The sequence below is a fragment of the Camellia sinensis genome, chromosome 7 (assembly GCF_055761805.1).
Source record: "Camellia sinensis isolate YWXY chromosome 7, ASM5576180v1, whole genome shotgun sequence".
NCBI classification, from domain to species: domain Eukaryota; kingdom Viridiplantae; phylum Streptophyta; class Magnoliopsida; order Ericales; family Theaceae; genus Camellia; species Camellia sinensis.
Window position 1 is genome coordinate 119,371,191 of NC_138967.1, and position 21,146 is coordinate 119,392,336.

Below are 21,146 nucleotides of genomic sequence, written 5' to 3' on the forward strand. Positions count from 1 at the left end.
AAAATGGCTGGCAAGGTTGAAAAGTGGCCGGCAGGTGTCCAGTGTTCTCTCTGAGTGTTTTCAGACTGTTTTGAGTCCCTGGTTCCCAACAAAGTGCAAGAAGAGCCCACTTTTTCAGCTCAAAATGTTTCTGCGGAAGTTTCAACTCATGTCTTCGATGCGTAGCTCATCGTCGGCTAGCACACATGAGGTGTATCCTTTTAGAGTACATTGTAACCCCTCCGAGAGGTAAATCAGAGGTCCCGACTGAGTCGGTCTTGTTAAGATGTGCATTTCTTCATTGAGCATATTGCATCGAATATGCATTGATTGTTGTGCACGGATTAGGTATGCATCGTTCGTTGCATTGTTATGCACGTTCCAGTTGCATTGTTATGCACGTCTCCATTATATTATTATGCACTGCTTCTACTTGCATTGTTATGCATCATTCGTTGCATTGTTATGCACCGTTCATTGCATTGTTATGCACCGTTTCACTTGCATTGTTATGCATGTCTCCCTTGCGTTGTTATACACCGCTTTGCTCACATTGTTATGCACTACTTCTACTTGCATTGTCATGCACCGTTTCATATGCATTGTTATGCACCGTTTCACTTGCACATTGCATATGCACGTGTTTATGGAGATTGTATCTTGATGTAATGCGAAACATGTGTTTCTATTATATTGTACCTGTCAAAGTTTCTCTTTTGTGCAGGCACGATATTGTATATACGGTTCATTTGAAGTTGGTAAAACCAGACGATATTGTATGTACGGTTCATTCAGAGAAGTTCTGGTTCAGTTTGACTGCTATCTATCGCACATGTTTGCGTTTGACACGCGTTCGGTTACCTTTCTCCTTTCGCATTTGACATGCGTTTGGACGTACCCTTCTCCTGTCACATTTGACATGCGGTTGGACGTACCCTTCTCCTCTCGCGTTTGACATGCTGTTGGACGTACCCTTCTCTTCTCGCGTTTGACATGCGTTTGGACATACTTTTCTCCTCTCGCGTTTGACACGCGTTTGGACGTACCTTTCTCCTTTCGTGTTTGACATGCGTCTGGATGCCTTTTGCCTCTCGCGTTTGACACACGTTTGGATGTCTGCGCTTTCTTGTGCAGTCACTCTCCTTTCGCGTTTGATACGCAAGGAGATGTCTCATTTTGGACTTTGGGTGTTCCCGCCAATCGCTTTGAACCTTCCCCTTGTGAGGCGCGGTGAAGATTGGATAATTTTCTTACATCCTTTCAGTATGAAGTGTAATTCGGTCTGTAATTCCTGCACGTGGCGTGTTTACTTACTTTCTTATGTACGAGTTTGTTGTAGCATTTCTTTGCATAGCATTTGCATCTAGATGTTTCTTTACTGCCCTATTTGCATAATCATAAGTTATGTTCTGCATTGTGCATGTCATTTGCATTTTGCCCTTGCCTGCAAGCACACCTATTTTGTTATCTTGCCTGTTTGTCAAAGTCTTCGGCCTTGTCAAAAATGGGTCGTCTCTGGGCTTTGACATTCATTCCCTTCATTTCATGACTTCCGAGTTCTGTCAAAGAGGGGCAACTGTAGACACCCCATTTTTGACCAACCTTAAGACTTAGACGTCATTGTTTATGCTTGTGATGATTGCACATGTTTGTGCTTGTTTCGAGCGCCCGAAGGTCTCGACTGAGCACCTTGTCTTTGAGCCTTTTAACACTTTGTGTTTTGGCCTTGTTTTTTGTGCCAACCCTTGTTGCCTCTTACCTTGGGGAAATGAGGGCCTTGTCGGCCACTTGCGGCACTTGCCGGTCACTTTTCTCCCTTATAGGCCACTTTAAGTGGCCGGACGGCTAGAGGAAGTGGTCGGCCGGCCACTTAACTAGCCGGCAGCCACTTTTTCTCCTTTTTAGATATTTGTAGATCTTTTGAGCCAGCTGTAGCTCACTAAATTTATCCTCCATACAAGTGTATGAATGGATTGAAGCAAGCCTTTTGGCTTGCTTGGCCTATATAAGGGGAGCTTCCTCTCCCTTGAGAGGGGTTCAGATTTTTCAGAGATAAAAAATATCCCTCTAGAAGTCTCTCTCTCTCTCTCTATATATATATATATATATTGTGCTATTGTGCTTAGAAGTGTTATTTCTTCACACTTTTGCACACAAACACCTAGTCAAATACCATAACTTTGGAGCTGAGGTACCTTGGAGTTTATTTTAAGGTCTTAGCATTGGTTTTGGTCCAGAATTGTTGCTGAAGTTGCTGTCTTCTTGCTGTGCTACAAGGGTAAGCTTTTTCTCCTCTTAAGCTTGTTTGTTGTATACTAGTTTAAGCCACCTTTGCATGCTTATTTTGGCCTAGTTGTCAGCTACAAAAAACTCTGTTTTCAAGTGTTAAAGATGGTTGTTTAAGGCTTTGTAGGAGTTGGGGGAGTTTCACTCCCTTGTATGCCTTATTTGCTAAGCTTTTGAGCCATTCTCTCTAAGCTTTTGATTCTTCCCTTGCATGGCCTTTCTACCACTGAAACTCAGAGGAATTTCAGTGGTAAAAAGTTGCTCTTGTGGTCCAAAATAGGAGGGGTTGATCCCCCTCCCCTTTTGTCTTGCTTGTATGCATTGTTGGCCTCATACTTGAGCATGCTCTTTTACTCTTTTGTGACTTAGCTCAAGCTTGTTTTTGTGACTTATTGGACCTTCCTTAGCTCTATTTTTGGTTGGTTTGGCCATTGGTTGATTGCTTCTTACACTTATAGTGTAATTCTTGCAAATTAGCCTTGTATTCTTAATGCTTTGGTCCATTATTCTAGCATGTATTGGCTCATCTCCAACATGTTTTTGATGTTATTTTGGCATGCCTTAACTCTAATTTTTGTTGGTCGAGTCACCTCTTGCTTGGTTCTTGCACTTGTAGTGTAATCCTCTTTGTTGGCCTAGCATACATCATGCTTCATGCCTCTAATCCTAGCTCGTACTAGCTCTATCTCATCATGATTTTACCATTATTTTAGCATGCCTTAGCTCTGTTTTGGGTGGTCTTGGCCATATGAGACTTGTTGTACATGGTTTTAGTTTAAGTGGCCTTCACTAGCTTTGAGTTTAAGAAAGCCTCCTGCATGCTTTACTTGTGGTGATTACATGCCTTAGCCTCATTTCTCACATGATTTCAGTGTGTATAGCATAGTCACACTCTCACATATTCCACTCTTTCATAGCTTTTGTGAGTTGTGCCTTATGCTTTGTTTATGAGCCAATACGTATGCATGCTTTGCCTAGGCTTCTAGGCTGCCATCTCAACATGTTTTGGTCTTTGTTTTGGCTTAATTGAGCTCTATCCATAGTTGGTTTAATCATTTGTGCCATGTATTGCATGCCTCTTATGTAGTGCCCCTTACTAGCCTTGTGCCTTAGGCCTCCTAGCATGCCTTATTTGTGATGTTTATGTGATATGGCATCATTAAACACATAATTTCATAGCATATAGCCTTGTTAAACTCTCATGTTTATCACTCTTTAATTGTGTTTAAGAGTTGTGCCCTTATGCCTTGTTGATGTGTCATTGCATGAACATCATTTGCTTGCCTTTCATGCTATCACTTCAGAGCATTTTGGCCACTGTCTCGGCATGCATGAGGTCGGAGCATTGTATTGTATAGCCCTAGTGTTGTGTACTTCACTAGCTTTAGTGCTTAAGGACCTTAACATGCTATTCCTACGTCGTTTCCATGATATATCATCATTTGGCATATGATTTCAGTGCTTGTACCTCTGTCATGCTCTCGTATATGTCACTCTTTCAATGTGTTTGAAAATTAACCTTTGTGCATTGCTTGCGAGCAAACAAATGAGCATGCGTTCCTTGCTTTTTATGCCTAAATCTTAGCGTGTATTGACCACTGTTTTGGAGCATCTTAGGTCTGTCCATATGTGGCTTGATCACTTGAGCATTGTAGTGCATGCCTCATGTGTAATGTACTTCACTAGCTTTGATGCCTTAGCTTCTAAACATGTCTTGCATGCATTGTTTGCGTGATAGAATCTTGTGCATGCCACTTTAGTATTGATAGATAGGCATGTTATATGCATCGCATTGTGTTGGATTGAATGTTAATCCAAACAAGGAATGTGGCACAATTCATACTCAAAGTGATGAAACGTGTTGCGTTTCTTGGTCGCCAACCCTCTTGATCATGCATGATAGAGACGCTCTTATGTGTTGTTTGTGCATTCACTAATATTGTGCGAGCTTGGCTCTTTGGCCATCATGCATTCAGACGCGTGATTGGTGGCTTGAGAGTCGAGTACTACGCTCCTTTGAGCTTGAGAAATGATAAGGAGAGTGGTTGCACACACATTTCCTTGTAAATGCATTGTTGTGCCTTTGTTGATCTCTGTTGTAGGAAAATTGAGGTTTTGGAAAAGGAAATGGCCGGCTGGCCACTTGCAGCAAATTTTTCCAAAATGCTCCTGTTTTGAGGTAGATGCAACCTGAAAGTGTGTTTGATGCTCCGAGGTCACCGTGAGTGCAAACAAAGACAACTTATGGCAAGGCGATGCATTTCCGGGCGAAGTAAACCGAGCATTCATATCTCCCTCCCCTCGAAGCCATTTTAACTGCTTTATTTAGCTAGTTAGTTTGTCATTTTTGTAATTAATTAGTTAATGTATTTAGCTAATTTATTATTGTAATATTCTAATTAACTTAGCATAGCTAGTTTCAATTTGGTTTATAAGTAATTATCTGAGTTAGTTAATTAGTTGGTTTGTAATAAGTAGCATAGCTTAGCTCTTATTTATTCAGATTCTCCGTCGAGAGGGCAAATGTTATAAGAAGCGTGCGTACGTGTGTGCATGCCTTCCAACCCCATTTCTTTCTCCCTTTTATTTACCAACTTTTGATGGTTAGTTTTAGGGCATGTTTCAATTAGCATACTTATGCTTTGCATGCGTGCATCATTCATTCGTATTGCATGCACCAGGCTCAGTGCATCATTCAAACTGCATTGAATTTCAATACTTACTTGAATACGTGTTTTAAGCGCATGTTATCGAGTGTTGCATTCATATGCCATCTTAGCTAACCGAGCCTATTTTAGTTGCATTTTGCATGTGTTGCATTACGCATCTTGTATAATTAGGATCATGCATTGATTTCTAACTAGTTTTATGTTTTGGCTTGGAGTACACTGTAAGTGTTTACGCTTTAGCATATTGCATGAGTGTAAATTTTGTCATGTCAACATGCTTGCCATGAGGCTATTTGCTTAATTGCTATAACTGCATGAATGCCTGTAGATGAAGGCTTCATTGCTTGAATTGGAACAATTCATCAAAATGTGAGTTTTAAGCCCACTTGGAGTGGCAAAATCATGTTGTTTTAAGCCCACTTGAGGGTAGCAAATCCGCACTTTAGCCTACTTGAGGGTAGCAACTTCAAACCGTTTTTGAAAAACAAACATGAGATGTTTTGCTCCAAATTGATTTATTTAGTCTATACTTGTGTGTTATGCACATCACATAGTAAGTTAGGTTAATAAACCGAAATAAGAACACATGTGTTTTCAAAAACAACATATCATGATTAGTAGAGGCCGATCCTTTGATCGGGCGAGCGGGGGTGCTCATTTCAGGACCTTCCCCTCTCGTACCCAAGTTCCCGAGCCGAGGCAACTTTGGTGATGACGGACACGTGGCCTTAGGCACAAGTTAGGGTTTCCTAAATTTTTCCAAAACAAAATATTTAGGTGGCAACTCTGAAATCTGGCAAAACAGTCCATGTTTGGCACTTTTTTATTAAAATTGATTTCCAAAACGATTTGCCGGATTTGGACTCTTTGGTGATTTATCAGTCTTACATTGCACTTTGTGAGATTAGATTCAGAACTATGACAGGAGTCCGAACTGTAGTAGCTAGAATCCAAATCCGCGCCCTATCCGAATGGGGGGGCGCGCGGAGGAAGTTCGAGCCACTACTACAAATATAGATAAAGATCACACTTTTTTTGTGTGATGTATGTTTTTTAATCACACCTTTTAAGTTTTATTAAAGTGTGGTCTTTGAGTGTGTGATTAAAAGGGGTCATTTTTAATCACACTTTTTAAGTGTCATTAAAAAATGCTTTCATCACATCTTTTAAGTGTGATTAAAAACATTTAGATCACATCTTAAGTGTGATTAAAAACATTTAGATCACACATTTTAAATGTGATTAAAAACATTTAGATCACACCTTTTAAGTGCGATTAAAAACATTTAGATCACATCTTTTAAGTGTGATTAATAACTAATAAAACCTGTGATAAAAAAAAAAAAGAATTCGACATATTTGAAGAATAATTAATATTATTTTTGTACGTGCATTTAAAGAATGTAATACACACTATATACTATATTTTGAATCACAACCATATATTGAATGGAATAATGTCATAAATTTCATAAATGAAAGTTAAATGTTCAAAAGTATATACAAAGAAATTAATAAAAAAAATTTAACAGTAATTACATATATTAAAAAATTATAACAGTAATTACATATATTAAAAAAAGAAAGCAAGAAAAACAGAACAAGAACAGAACCAAACCCCCTATAGCTTTGCACTCGCAAACCCTCCAAACACTGCCTCTGGTCCGTATACAATCATATACCCACTTCTATATGTTATTGTCTGTGTTGAAATGGGTCTTTGAAGAATTTGTGATTTAGAGCAGTGATATGCCTTAGTAATGGACTTCATTCTGATGATATAGCAGGTAGCTACTATACAAAGAACTAGTCTCGCTGAAATCAAAGAACCATCACAGAGAGAGACCACCACACAGTCTAGGCACCATTCACAGTGGAGTGGAAGCCTGCAGCTGGGTTTTGCTCGGTGGCTGGGCCAAATACCCCTGTTTGCATCACAGAGAGAAGATCAACACAGAAGTGCCCTTTACCTGTTCGACAAAATGCCCCAGTGAAACCTTGTCACTGTGCTGTCATAGGATGATTAAGGAGAAAGAGAAAGAGAAAGAGAAGGACAATGAGAGGGACAGAGAGGGTAGTAAGCTATCATTGAAGAAGGGCAAACTAGCTAAGAGCAAACTAGCCAAGAGTAAATCAAAAAGAAAATCTTCGACTAAGGTATCTTTGAAGGAGTTTGTAAATCAGGTGGATCAACTATCTACTGATGATATGCCTAATGTACTTCCCCGCCGGTCTACACGCATTCGAGGCCCCCCCAAATCTATTTCACTTGGAGATTTTGTGGGACCGTGGCAAGGGCCCTCAAATGTAAACAAGAGGGGATTGAGGGACGTAGATTCGGAGGATAGCTCAATTGAGTGTGATTGTGATCTTGGTACAACATAGTTTCGCTGGACTGTGGAAATGCAAGCCTCACCTGAGCAATCACCAAAGCAGCATCAAACACCTAATGCATGGAACACACCAACTAGAGTGCTAACTGATGTTGAGCAGTGGCCAAAATTGACCACTGTGTCCCCATTGGTGGCAAACGAAATGATGTTGTCAAATAAATTTGGCTTACTTAGTGCTGATCAAAAGAAAGAAGTAATGGGTTCCAAGCAACGAGAGAGTGATAAGCCCGTGCAAGCTTGTTGAAATGAGGATTCGGTTGATCTACATATGGAAGATGGTAGTGAAGGTCTGGATACACTTGCTATATCAAGTAAACCTCTACAAGTTGGGAGCTCTTTAATTAAAGAAGAGATTAACAAGGTGTCAAAATTGAAGTATAAAATAGGTGCCCATAAGATTGAGAACCAAGTAGATGGCATTTACAATGTCCCTATTGAGATCTCAAAAAAAGGCTTTTCTCATTGGGAAAATGCTTTGGTTGGATACTTCATTGATAAAAGATTCTCTTTCCATTATGTGAAAACTTGGGCGGAGAAACTTTGGGGAAATTTGCTTGAGGACGTTGTCTCCATTGACAATGGTTTTTTTATTTTTAAAGTAAAAAGTGAAGAGGCTATGGACACAATCTTGGAAGATGGCCCCTATTATGTTGGGGCTAGATTGATTGTTATTAAAAAATGGCAACCTGGACTAAAACTAACAAAGTGTGAATTTTCAAGTGTGCCATTGTGGGTGAAGTTGTACAATGTTCCTTTGGAACTTTGGAGTGAAGAGGGTTTGGGTTACATAGCTAGCATCTTGGGAACTCCTCTTTATTTGGATGAGCCAACTTTCAAGAGAAGCAGACTTACGTTTGCGAGAATTTGTATTGAAGTGCCAGCAAATAAAGAGATCCCTAAGTCTTTCAAAATAAATCTTGGTTATGGTGACCATATGAGATTCAAGTTGAGGTACCATGGAAGCCCCAAAGGTGTGATGGTTGTAAGACTTTTGGCCATACCACTAATTTGTGCCCTCAAAAGCCAAAGTCTTTGAACCCTCCCTCCTTCAAACATGAGTGGAGAGTCAAGGACACTAAAACACAAATTCCGACTAAATGGGAAGTGGTGAAGAAAAAAGGGAGAGATGGTGGGCAAGGTTCAACGCCATTGATCAACAAAGAGAGAGAGAGACGCAGTCTTCTATCCCCTCAACATCTAATGCCTTTGATGTCCTTGAATCGTGTGATATGGACGAGTTAGGAAATGGAGATTCAAGTCAAGAGTTGAGAAATAGAGGGAGTCCATCTCCAAGTGATTCTAGTTATGGGGAGACTTCAAAAGAGGATAACAGAAGAAAACTTAAAGCAAAACTTCATGACTTGAAAAATGCTAGAAGGAAATTCTGAATCCTTGTTTTGTTAGGAATGTTGTGCTTGTTTTCTATAAGCTCAGTTTGTTTTTTGATGGAGTAGTTCATTTTGTTTATTTTTGTGCTCCCATCAAAAGCTGTGTGTTGAACTTCATTGTATATTTTTCTTTTTTGGTTATAATATGACTTACTTATCCAAAAAAAAAAATTATAAAAACTTAAAAAAACTAAGTTCTTGAATTCTTTCAAAGCCATGTGGTTCGGCTCGTCAAAAGGTAAGTATCCAGCCATAAGAACAAACAGAATGACCCCACAAGACCATATATCAGCTGTTGTACCATCATAACCTTTATCAGTGAGCACCTGATAGAAAGAGGGAAAAAAAAGAAAGAAAGAAGTATCACAAATGCAAGAAACTAATAAGGAAAGGAAATTTTTTTTGCATCAAAGCGACCATCCATTTCCATGACATCATAATTGATACCTCAGGAGCAACATAATTTGGGGTTCCACAGGCAGTGTGAAGCAGCATGTCTTCCTATAGTAAAAAAGGTAGTCAGTCTTTGATTAAGCAAAGCCACAACACTAACTTTATATTGATGAATGAGGGTTAGGTTTAAGGCAATCCATAACTTATATGTCTGAACGACATTGAGATCATATAACCTCAATGTGGATTAGATCAAGTCTTAAAAAATGGTCACTGAATGTTTTCAAAGTGTCGAAATCTAGATGATGCATGATACAGAATCTTATGAAGAAGTCAACTAATAAAACTAAACTGCCTCCTTGATTTGGGGAAACTAATATAAAAGGAGGGAAAGGAAAGACACAAATCATAAGAAAAAGTTCATTTCCAAATTAATATAAACAAGAAATGAACAAGCCACTGAAGGACAGAAGAAAAACTAATGGCACATTATTCTTGAGGAATTCCTTTCAGAGCAGGGCACTGCTCCTAGCTGGAAAGGTATTTTCTGGACTAGGTGATTTTAGTAAACCAAATAGACTGCAAAATTGACTCACTGCCATAACCACTTTTAAAAATTTAACGTTCAATTTGTTAACACCTACCTGCTAAAAATCTGCTCTTAGATGAGGAAATTGTTGCAAACTCATATAATACTTACCCGCACTTGCTGGGAAAATGCACTCAATCCAAAGTCTGAAACCTTGAGAACACCAAATAAGTCTAGAAGCAGATTCTCGGGCTGCAAAAGATGCAGGGTAATGCAAATTTTAGAGTCATGGTCGAATAGATAGCCAAAGAAACCAAATTACTGTTAGATAATAAATTCTTTTTTATAGGAAAAAATTAGAATAAATACATTAAATAATCAATGAAACATGTAAGAAAGTTTGTTAAACCTTTAAGTCTCTATGGTACATGCCTCTACTGTGGCAGTAGTCTACAGCATTGATGAGCTGCTGAAAATATCTCCTAGCTTCATCCTATTTAAGTCTTCCTAGTTTGGCCTAGTTATAAAAGGGTCAATAAGGGAATATTATCAGACAAATACAAGACTCGGTACCCACATGATTTACATAAATGAGCCTCAATAGAACACACATTACCACAACAAAATGGTAAGCATGACATGAGCAAATGCCTAAATTAAGATATAATGCATTACACAATTGATTATATTATGAATGAAATTATAGGTGCTCAGAGAGTAGAAGCTCAAAAAACAATGCCTTATTATTTTGTCAAAAAACTCGCCCTCGCCAACATACTCGAGCACAATGTAGATCTTTGTCTTGCTTGCCATAACCTATTTTCAAGCATAGAAAAAGGATGCATTAACATGTAAAACATGAAGCACTTAGACCATCATATTTCTAGTAGTGCGAGGAGCATTCAATTCCTTTTAAATTCTGCTCATAAATATCAAAAAAACTCAAAAAAATTTTGTAACAAATAGACACATAAGATAGGCTACTAGTAGTTAGTTAGTTACCTTGGCATATCAATTGACTCTTCTTAATCTGGCTTTCCTGTAAGGTGGGCGCACATTAAGGGCAGCAGTCCAGTCCTTGATTGCTTTCTCAAATTGACCAAGTTTGGACCTGTAAGTGGCTCTGTTGCACAACAACACTGAGTTGTAGGGGTCATGGTCGAGTCCCTCTCCACATGTAACACAAACCTCTGAGTATCTTTATCCCCTGAACAAATCGTTACCGTTAGATCGAGCCATTGCCACCGCCCGTGTCCTCCTAACCACCATGTTCACTTCCTTGCTGCTTGAGTCCAGCCGTACTGCTCTTTGAGCCGCTGCCACCGCATCATCAAATCTGTCAACATATGTCATTGCCTATATATATTTAAAAAACCATATCTTGGCTTAACAATTCAAAGTTAAAAACAAGTTTAAATTAATAATATAAGCTTTTTATGTTAAATATACTTGAAAATGTCAACTGTTTTCATGTTTACACTAGAAAAAATTATATGCATAGAAAGTTGCATAGTGAAGTGGTTAGAAAATTAACTGTGTGATGAAGAATCAAGGTTTGTGATTAGTGGTAGCAAGAGACAAATTATTGGTTGTGGTATTAGAAATGTTGAGCAATACACGACTTCCCACTCATTAAATTTTATTTTATTTTTATAATCAAAGGTGTTGGAAAGTTGTTTTGTTATACCAACAAAACACAATTCAACAAATGAAAAACTAAAAAACAAGAGAGAAACATACGATGTTAAGAAACATCACACCAAGAATGACAGCATTAGCAAAACCAAAACTCAAAACGTGCATGAAAGAGCATGTGCATCGATATTGTGTTATGAAACATTTATAACTCGTGTATTTAGTTATTTATTTTTTATTTTTTTTATCACTTTGTGTGTTATCTAAAACTAATTGCAAAGTCCAAAGGCATGTTTTTGCTAGCCCCCCTTAATTTGTCCAAACAAGTCTCATGCACACAACATGTTAATGAAATGCTTCAACAGTTTTCTTATCTTCCCTAAATTGCAATGCTAGTCCATTATCTTCCACTTAACTTCCAAAAGTTGATTACAAATAGCACATATATACATACATATATATACACACTATTTGTAATTTACAAATAAAAAATATGAAATAAGGGTTGTTGAGTTTTAAAATATTGAATCAGTTAATGCAAAGAGTGTGACAAATAATTCACACTAAACAACTTGTATACTTTATATATAGGACAAGTGGTGTGAGTGGTGTTCTGAATTTTTGAATAGTTTGATGATTGAGTAAACTGATTAGCCATTTATAGTTTGATGAAGGTACAAAATTATTGTAATAGTTATTGGATATGACAGGTACATGATGAAAAATTGGTGGTAATTACTGAGTAAGATTTAGAGAAGAAAAAAAACCTTTGAATTTAGTGGCAAGGATGTAAATGATAGTGTAGCAAAATTATGGAATTTCTTGAAATTTTAATAAATGCAAGATGGGAAATGCAAGGTATGAAAACTCTGTTGTACTTACTCTCTCGATAGTGAGAAAATGCACGGTGTAGAGCTCCATTCAGGAATCCTTCATCAATTCCTTCAAAGACAAACCTTTAAGAAATAATGAAGACATAAATTGCATCAGTTAAAAGCTTGAGCCTACAAAACCAAATATTTAGGTGTAGCACTTTCCTCAATCTAAAACTAATGTTTACATTTCAACAGGCACTAACTAGATCACATCACTTTTATTGAACCATGTGGACAATTCAAGCTCTTAATTTAATCAATCTATTAACATCATTCGGTTTTCAAATGCTCTACTGATCCTCATCGTAAAATGCAATGCCCATGTATAGTTGACAATATTTACCAATTGAACCACCGATATACAAAGTTATTCAATTGCCTTCACTGTGAGAGTTTAAAACATACCTGTAACAACCAAAATAATAAATTCTATCCTAGATGATATTATATTACCCAAACTGAGAAAGAAAGATTGTCAACTTAATATTATTCTCACAGTAACTAATAGACCACTTACATTCTGATTATTCCATACCCTCACCATGGGCTCCACATATCAATGTGATGAAATCAAATTTTTTTTTTTTTAATTTGTTTTCAAGACTAGGCCCCAATATAAAAATCTTAACTGAGAAAAGAGTGTATATTCTTTTCTTTTCAACTCAATTTGGAATTTCTAAAGAATGGGATCACCTTTAAATGAAATTAAAAAATGCTCTAAAATTTGAAAAATCAAAACAAGCTATCCAACCTCCAATAGAATAATAAAGATCAAAGAGAAAGATGAAGAAATATTACTACTTTAAGCTTAAACCTGTTGACTAGGCACAAATACTCTATCACTCAACTCTGAGAATTAAAACTACACGAGCACACCCAAAAAAATAATAACTAGCTCATTGTTAGACTAGAAACATATTGAAGATCACAAGCCAAAAGGACATATAGAATGATAGATTTCCATCTAAAACCAACAGAAATAACCAAAATGGGCATTCTATATGCATCTTTATGCACACCTGTCGCTCTAACCATATGAATGAAGAATCTAGACAAAGTGTTTAAATGTAGACTTTAAAAATGCAGAGACTGGAAGATAAACTAAATAAAATGAAGTGGACCATACATAACTAATCAATTAGAGCACCAGCATGCAAAGATACTCAGTAAACAACCAAATTTAAATATTGAAACAAACCCATTCAAAAGACTAATAAGTAAAGATCACAACCTAGATAAGTGACAAAGAACTGATGAACTTTCAGCTCAAACTAATACTACAACTCCATTGATCTGCTTCCATGCACATTTACTTGACAATGATTACTTTGATAGTCAAGATGAACAAACCAAGCAAAAACTAATAAATCAAAGAGTAAGAAGTAAAATTACGACAAAGAACCATTAACGGGGGGAGAAAAAAAAAAGTATTTTGAGCTGACTCTGACACTAAAACTCAATTGGACCCACTCAATTAGCCAACACTCTTTCACAAGTGCAATATCTGTAAATTACATATATCTTAGACTAGAAAGTAAGACTTCAAAAAATTGATAATTGAGGATAAAAACCAAATATTCTTAACAGGAAATTGTACTCAGTGTCAGTACCCTCTACCGTAAAAAATTCAGAATAAAGAGCACTCAAATAATAATTGTACCTGAATCACAAACTAGCAGACAATTGGAGACTAGAAGGATTAAAACTTCAATCAACACAGACATTAATATGAAAACAATCACCTCAAATAAGCCCATTAATTCTTATATAAATAATAATTGTATTTGAATAAAAAAACTAGCAGACAATTGCGCCACCCATGTTCAAATTTACAAAATACCATATTGAAAAGAAAAACAAAACATATTGCATAAAACATGAAATCCCACGCTCATAAAACAATTCATTATAGAAGAAACCAAAAAATAATTAGTAGATACTTGGTTCCTGCTAATCTGACTGTCGGTGAGTCTGTGTATGTGGTGCGAAAGAGGATTAAGCTCAGTCCTGAAGAGGCTATCTTCATTTTGTTGAAGAATATTTTGCCTCCCACTGGTGAGATTTAACATCTATCTTTTAGAAATATTATTCTTCCCATCCCTGGTTTTCTTGAGTTTTCTCAATTGAAAAAAATGAAATCTGAAGTAATGTTTGAGTTGGTGCAGCGACTATGATGTCAACCATTTATGAGGAAAATAAAGAAAACAACGGAATCACCAAAACGAAATTAACTCAACCTAGAAGTCCTCTATTTGATTCAAGAAAATCAAACACAAGAATATAAATTTTCTAAATCTTTTGTTTGCTATTTATTTGATTTTCCCCCAAAATCAAACTAAACTAACCCAAAATACCGAAGACAGACTCATTTTAACTGAACCCATATAATGAAACACCGATACTCAAAATTTCTATAGTTTGATTGATTATTCCTTCATTTTCTTGGCACCCAAACAAAAATAGCTATCAATATAAAATGTGGAAATCTTTTTACCTTCATCTTGTGGCAACTTTGACTCGGAAAATCTTAATGACCATAAGCAACTCAGTCCAATAATCAAAAGCACAACAGTGTTTCTATCAAGAATAAGAAGAGAAGAAAAAAAGAGAAGAGAAGAGAAAAATACCCAACAATATGGCAATGTTTGACACATTTATTTTATCAAACACAAGAAGGGCTTTTATACCGTCTCCCTCGCCCAACCCTCTTATAGCTCCCCAACCTCTTCATTCCCCTTAGGAACCCCTATCCCACCTGGTTACACTTCCTCTTCCGCCCCTTGCCATAGCCCCTCCAACCCTCTACTACCATAGATCCATTACCTTTTTCCCTCTTATCCACAACCACAAAACTACTCTTTTTCTTCACCACAAATCTGAAATGCCGCCCCTTTCCCTCCCTACTATAGCACCACTAGCCCTCCTCTCACACCGCACCTCCCGTTACACCATTCCATCCCCATCATAGTGCCACCACGTTACCGAAAACCCTTACCCCACCATTAAACAACAGAGAGAGAGAGAGAGAGAGAGGCCATACCTTTGTAAGGGAGAAGGGTTGGCGAGTCCACTGTGAGGGAGATTGGAAGAGGCTGAAGAGATCTTGACATTGAGCATACAATGTGGTGCTAGGGTTTTATTTGGAAAAAGTCTCAAAACGATTTGTCCTTACAAATTCAATCTTGTTTTGCCTGTTGAGAGTAATGGAAGAGAAAAAGGCACCAGTTTGGAATATATTATTATGTAAAAACAATATATTCAAAACTACATACAATCGCATTATTTAAAAGGTGTGAATAAAAAATATACATATAATCACATTTAATTTAATAATGACATAAAAAATAAATATTATTATACTCAATCAAATTAAGTATGATTAAAATATCCATCTAATTTTTTTTATCACACTTTCAATGAAAGTGAGATATTTTTATTTGTCAAAGTGTGATCTTTAACTGTTTTTGTAGTAGTGATATAATCACACTTTAATTAGAATGTGTGATTAAAAAATATATATATAATCACACTTATTTAAAAAGTGTGATTAAAAAGTGGTAGTGTATATATAATCACACTTTACTTTGAATGTGTGATTAAAAAATATATAAATAACCACACTTTAATTAAAATGCGTGACTAAAAAATATATATACAATCACACTTGTTTAAAAAGTATGATTAAAAAATATATATATAATCACACTTAATTAAAAAGTGACATAAAAAATAAATATTATCACACGCAATCAAATTAAGTGTGATTAAAATAACAATCTAATTTTTTTTATCACACTTCCAATAAAAGTGAGATCTTTTTTTTTTTTTTTGTCAAAGTGTGATCTTTAAATATTTTTGTAGTAGTGAGCGGTCTACACATGGATTTCGAATTGCAATTGAAAACTATTATTTTGAGAAAGGAATTGTTTTGTGAAACAAGATCATTTTGATTTGTTTTGGGTAAATACGTTGGTAAGTCTGGATATGGGATGTAGTTTGATATTGGTTAAGTTGGCCTGAGTGTCCATGGTGAAAGACCGAAAACACGCGTAAAGGAGGTACCACGTGCCTTCTAGTGAGAGGCCGATAAAGTAGAGATTTGGTAGTGCTTGATATGCCTACTTGCAAACACCAGCCTAAGGATTACCTGAGTCGTATTTACCACCTTGAAGATATATTGAAATTGTTAGATTAATATGTGAAAAATCTAGAAATCCCCTAGATATTGATTTGTGATTATGTATCAATTTTAAGAAGTAAATATCAATCCTAATCAAACAATCAAGACAAATCGACACAACGATTTTAACATGGAAAAATCACAATTGGAGCACCTCCAATTGTGATAAAAAAATCATAGGCAAAAGCCACAAAACAATTCACTAAGAACACAAAAGAAATTTCACAAGTGTACTCTCAATTACCTAACGAATCCACGCCCGAATTGAACTGACCCCTATATGCCTCTTCCACCATGGTCTTCACCTCGGAATTGTCTTTGCCCAACGTTGAATCCACAATGCTGATGTCGAATCACGATGATGAGCCACTCTAGAATCCACCAAAGTTTTAGGCTCGAATTCCCCAGAATCCATCGAAGAATAACTCTTTCTTTCATATTGAATAATCGAACAATCCTTTGATGTATACATCTTAAACCATGAGTTGAATACTCAATCAAAACATCAAAGAAAACTAGCAAAATAACCCCAGATATAAACCCTAATATCCCAGAAGAAGATCGGGAAGTGTAACCCTAGATTTGAAGCAACTTAAGGTTTTATAGAATCTGAAATCACGAGGTCAGCTCAAGCAAGGACGCTAAAACGCGTGTTCCAAACCAGGATGTACGTTTGAGAGGGGAAATGGACGCTCGAGCGTAAAAACGTGCCTCACAGTATATTTGTAGACAGGTCAAACTTCTGGAACCCAACATTCTTCGCTCGAGCGTACAAACGGCCGCTCGAGCGGACATGCAACTTTGAATGCACTTTTGCATTTTGCTTCGGGGGCGCTGCCCTTCAACCCCGCCGTGGCGTTGCCCCAGACCCACCAAGGGGCTCCTTGTCATAGTCAGCGAAGTGACAAACATGAAAGAATAAACATCACAAACTTCTCCGCAGAGCACAATTCAAGTTGGATTCGTATCTAAATAACTTATAACCTCACTGAAATAAAAAAGCGAATAAAAGTACAATTGAAAGGAGTTTTGTCAAATGGGATTGCCAAGAATAAAAACCTAACAATATGTTTTTAAATTGGCATTGTGCACAAGATTTTCAAAAGATAAAAAAAATATGTTGAGCATGACATGGCATATACATTCATCTCATAAGACTATATAAAATATATTTAATGCTTTGTTAAATGTCATTATGAATTGTTTAACTATTTAATTCAATTGACTATGGGGTAATTGAATAAATTGAAAAGGTTGTCCAGTTGTTATTGAAGCATGTTTAAAAGTTAACTAGTTGTGGTTAATTAAATAAATTGGATTTAAGAGATTATGTAATACAATCATATGGTTTTGACATGATATGATTTCACGTATTTATATGAGTATCTTTGTACCCGCATATCTTCTAATGTTATAATATGAGTTTGTTTGGTGAGCTAGTGGTTGCTCACCTCTACATGTACATGTGTACAAGGAGTGTTTTAAGATTTGAGGATCAAACAACTTGGCATGGTTATAATGTGGTGATGAGTCGCAGTGCTTTTTAATTGTTTCTTTGGCTGAGTTCTATGCTTTGTAAAGGGCAACGCTCTCTTATTTATTGTAGCCTCAGGGTATTTCTTTTATTTGTATATAAATGACATTGTTGTATAATGAGAAGGAAGATGTATATTTAATTATTCATCATTTCATTAAAGGATGAATTATCATTTATAAATTGACTTAATTAATAAATATTGATAATATTATCCGAGTAATAAAATACAGGATACGGGGGTACTGCTGTGGCACAGCAGTTACTGCTGTCCCTTTGTGGGAGAATTTTTCGAATATTTTTCGATAATCTGAACCGTTCATATTGTAGGGTTCGTCAAGATTACTATGAATAAAAAAAATCAAATTAATTGAATATTCATAATCCTATGATCAAGTTCTAATTGTTTTAAAAAATTTATGAAAGTTACGTTAACCGTTAATTTTTATAAAACAAATGTGCTTTGGTTATAGGGCTACAGGTATCCAATCAACTTGATTTTTTGCATGAATGATCTACTCGACGAGCCCTACAATGTGAACGGTTCAGATCATCAAAAAAACATTCAAAATAATCTCCCACAAGGGGACAGCAGCAACTGCCGTGCCCCAAGGCACAGCAGTATCCCCCATTCGTAAAATACAAGGCGTGACATCTTCTGCAGAAAGCAAATGGGAAAGAGCAACATAACCCTGACATTTTGCTATCCCAGAAAGTTGACAATCCACCTCTGCTTCTCGAATTAGTGACGATAAACCTTCAGCACAAAGAACAAAGAGACAAAGGGACAGTGGGTCACCCTGTCATAATCCCCTTTGTGGAACAATTTTTTGCGTCGGCTTCCCATTAACTAAAATTAATAAAGATACTAAAGAAATACAATTCATAATCATTCCAATGAACCTCTCATGGAAACCCATCTTACCCAAAACATACCGAAGACAGTGTTGGAAAATGGTTTTATATAGGCATATTTTTTAGCTCAATTTTGAGTGGGCCCCAAACGTCTTTTGGGGTGGGTCCGAAGAGGTGATGTGTTCCTTGCCGCGTGTCAAGTCACATAGTGAAGACGGAACGCCAAAACCATTTATGAGTGAATGGGAAGTTGACGTCGTTTTCGAATTTAACTTTAATTTTTTAGATTAAATTCATTTGAATTTTTTCAATAAAAAATTATGGTGGGAATTCAATTTAATTCTAAATTCAAATTTTGAGTTCCTAAGTGGTTTCTTAAAATTTGTAATTGTGAGAATTTAATTTAATTCTAAATTCAAATTTTAGGTTCCTAAGTCGTTTCCTAAAATTTGTACCTCTTTTTATTTATTTATTAAACTATTTAATTTGATTTATATATTTTTATATATATTTCAAATAGTTTACATAATAAGTACCTTTTGTTTCTTTGTTTTGGTTAAGTTTATTTGACTTGGTCAAACCAATGGTTGTTTTTCCAAATTCGTGTGGTAAAGCTGATTCCAAAAGTTGCTAACGGTCAGATTCGGTTTTTATAAACTACTATGAATTTGTTTGAAATTTTGAAAATAGTTTCCGTTACACTTATTGCACCTGTTCAGCCTTGTAGCGCCTATTCGGGCTGTGTAATTTTGCCTATATATACTGCCATGTTTTCTGCAGTCTAGACCCCCAAAAAATTCAGTCTGAAACTGTCTTATTGCTGTCCAGATTTTATTGTGTGCATTTTTCTTCATTTTAGTTTTAGAACAAAATTCAGAGAGTAAGAACACAAGGTTCTAGTTCGCCGAACAAATTGTTTGGAGTACTACTACAATTTGTGAACATCATTGTATCCTGGGAGATAAACGCCACTCAACCGTAAGTACCGTAGCGGGGCGAATCTGTCTTAAGGACAGAGTGTCACACACTCGACTTGGTCTTAAGTTATTTATTCGGTTCAACGAAATAAATTCGGTATGTTATTTATTTATTTTGTTTGAATTATTTCAAGTTATTTTATTTATACAGAAGATTGTTCCAACAATCTTAAGACAGATTCGAATTATTCTATTTACAGAATTTTTCGTTTGTTTTCCTTTTTCATTCTTCGTAAATAATTTCGGAAGAAAATTATTTTCTATGGATTTACAAAATAATATTCTGGTTGGAAAAACAAATAGTGATTATATGCTATTTGACAGATAGTAGTAATATACTGTCTCTTTTCTTTGACAACAACGAGTAGTACGATACTGGTGTCATTAACAATTCAGAATATATTTTTGTGGAATTTTTTCAGAAATTAATTTTGGGTTTTAGAAATTATTTTGTGAGTTTTCATTAATTAAAATTCTGTTTCAATATTTTAATTATTGAAGTGTTACTGAAATTAATTTTCTTGTGTGGAATTAATTTGGTTAAATAAAATTTTATTTTATTTCCAAATTAATTGAAAAATAAAAGTTATAGTTTTTATTTCTTTTATTTTTACAGAATTTATTTTCTTTTGTGAAATTAATTTGGTTAAATAAAATTTTATTTTATTTCCAAATTAATTGAAAAATAAAAGTTATAGTTTTTATTTTTTTTATTTTTACAGAATTTAATTTTCTGTGTGGAATTAATTTGTTTAAATAAAATTTTATTTTATTTTCAAATTAATTGAAAAATAAAAGTTACATTCTTGTTTCTTTTATTTTTATGGAATTTAATTCTGTGAATTTGGTTTAATTTTCTGTGTAGTGTAAATTCTAATTATAATTTTGTTTTATATATTAGAATTGATGGCTACTGAAACAAATGCCCAAACAAGTACTACTGTGGTGGCTGCAATGACGCCAACCCCCTCTCCTGTTGTAACAGTACCGGTAAATCACGGTGAAAAGCCAGAGAAGTTCTTAGGAACTGACTTTAAAAGATGGCAACAGAAAATGTTGTTATATCTTACAACTCTGAACCTGGCTCGTTTTCTCCGTGAAGAAGCTCATATCCTGAAAGAAGATGAAACTGACCGTCAAGTGGTTGCTGCGGTTGATGCCTAGAAACATGCCGATTTCCTTTGCCGGAATTACGTCTTGAACGAACTTGACAACACATTATACAACGTCTACTGTCCAATCAAGACAGCAAAGGAACTTTGGGAATCGTTGGAGAAAAAGTACAAAACGGAAGATGCCGGCTCAAAGAAATTTGTGGTTGGCAGATTCTTGGATTTTGTAATGGTTGATTCAAAAACTGTGATCATCCAAGCTCAAGATTTCCAACTCATTCTGCATGACATTCACGCAGAAGGTATGTCTCTCAGTGAATCCTTTCAAGTTGCAGCCTTAA

General features: G+C 35.9%; 1 protein-coding gene across 13 annotated transcripts; it reads right to left on the reverse strand.

Moving 5' to 3' along the window:
• Window positions 1-6,347: 6,347 nt before the first annotated feature.
• LOC114299509 (CBL-interacting serine/threonine-protein kinase 9) lies at window positions 6,348-15,358 on the reverse strand. 13 transcript variants are annotated; one of them, XR_014335910.1, is made up of 9 exons: window positions 15,188-15,358; window positions 12,155-12,228; window positions 10,861-10,953; window positions 10,640-10,760; window positions 10,047-10,453; window positions 9,809-9,889; window positions 9,163-9,216; window positions 9,026-9,041; window positions 6,348-6,904 (listed from the first exon to the last, which is right to left on the reverse strand). XR_014335910.1 is itself a non-coding variant. In XM_082879174.1 (8 exons), the coding sequence occupies exons 4-8, from the start codon at window positions 10,065-10,067 to the stop codon at window positions 6,792-6,794; spliced, it is 285 nt and encodes a 94-aa protein (XP_082735300.1). In that variant the 5' UTR covers window positions 10,068-10,453; window positions 10,640-10,973; window positions 12,155-12,228; window positions 14,642-15,358; the 3' UTR covers window positions 6,351-6,791. The 13 variants fall into 13 exon arrangements, 8 of the variants coding, with proteins under 8 accessions (XP_082735300.1, XP_082735301.1, XP_082735295.1 ...); XM_082879174.1 differs by having other exon boundaries at window positions 6,351-6,904; window positions 10,640-10,973; window positions 14,642-15,358; XR_014335908.1 differs by lacking the exon at window positions 6,348-6,904 and having other exon boundaries at window positions 6,911-9,041.
• Between the last annotated feature and the right edge of the window lie 5,788 nt (window positions 15,359-21,146).

What these genes read in the sequence shown, in the direction of transcription:
- LOC114299509 (XM_082879172.1), bottom strand. Translation starts at nt 10,067, where the DNA reads ATGTACCATAGAGACTTAAAG. An exon ending in TGTACCATAGAGACTTAAAG is followed by an intron (nt 9,890 to 10,046) that starts GTTTAACAAACT and finishes CATCTTTTGCAG; the next exon opens with CCCGAGAATCTGCTTCTAGA. An exon ending in CATTTTCCCAGCAAGTGCGG is followed by an intron (nt 9,217 to 9,808) that starts GTAAGTATTATA and finishes TTTTTACTATAG; the next exon opens with GAAGACATGCTGCTTCACAC.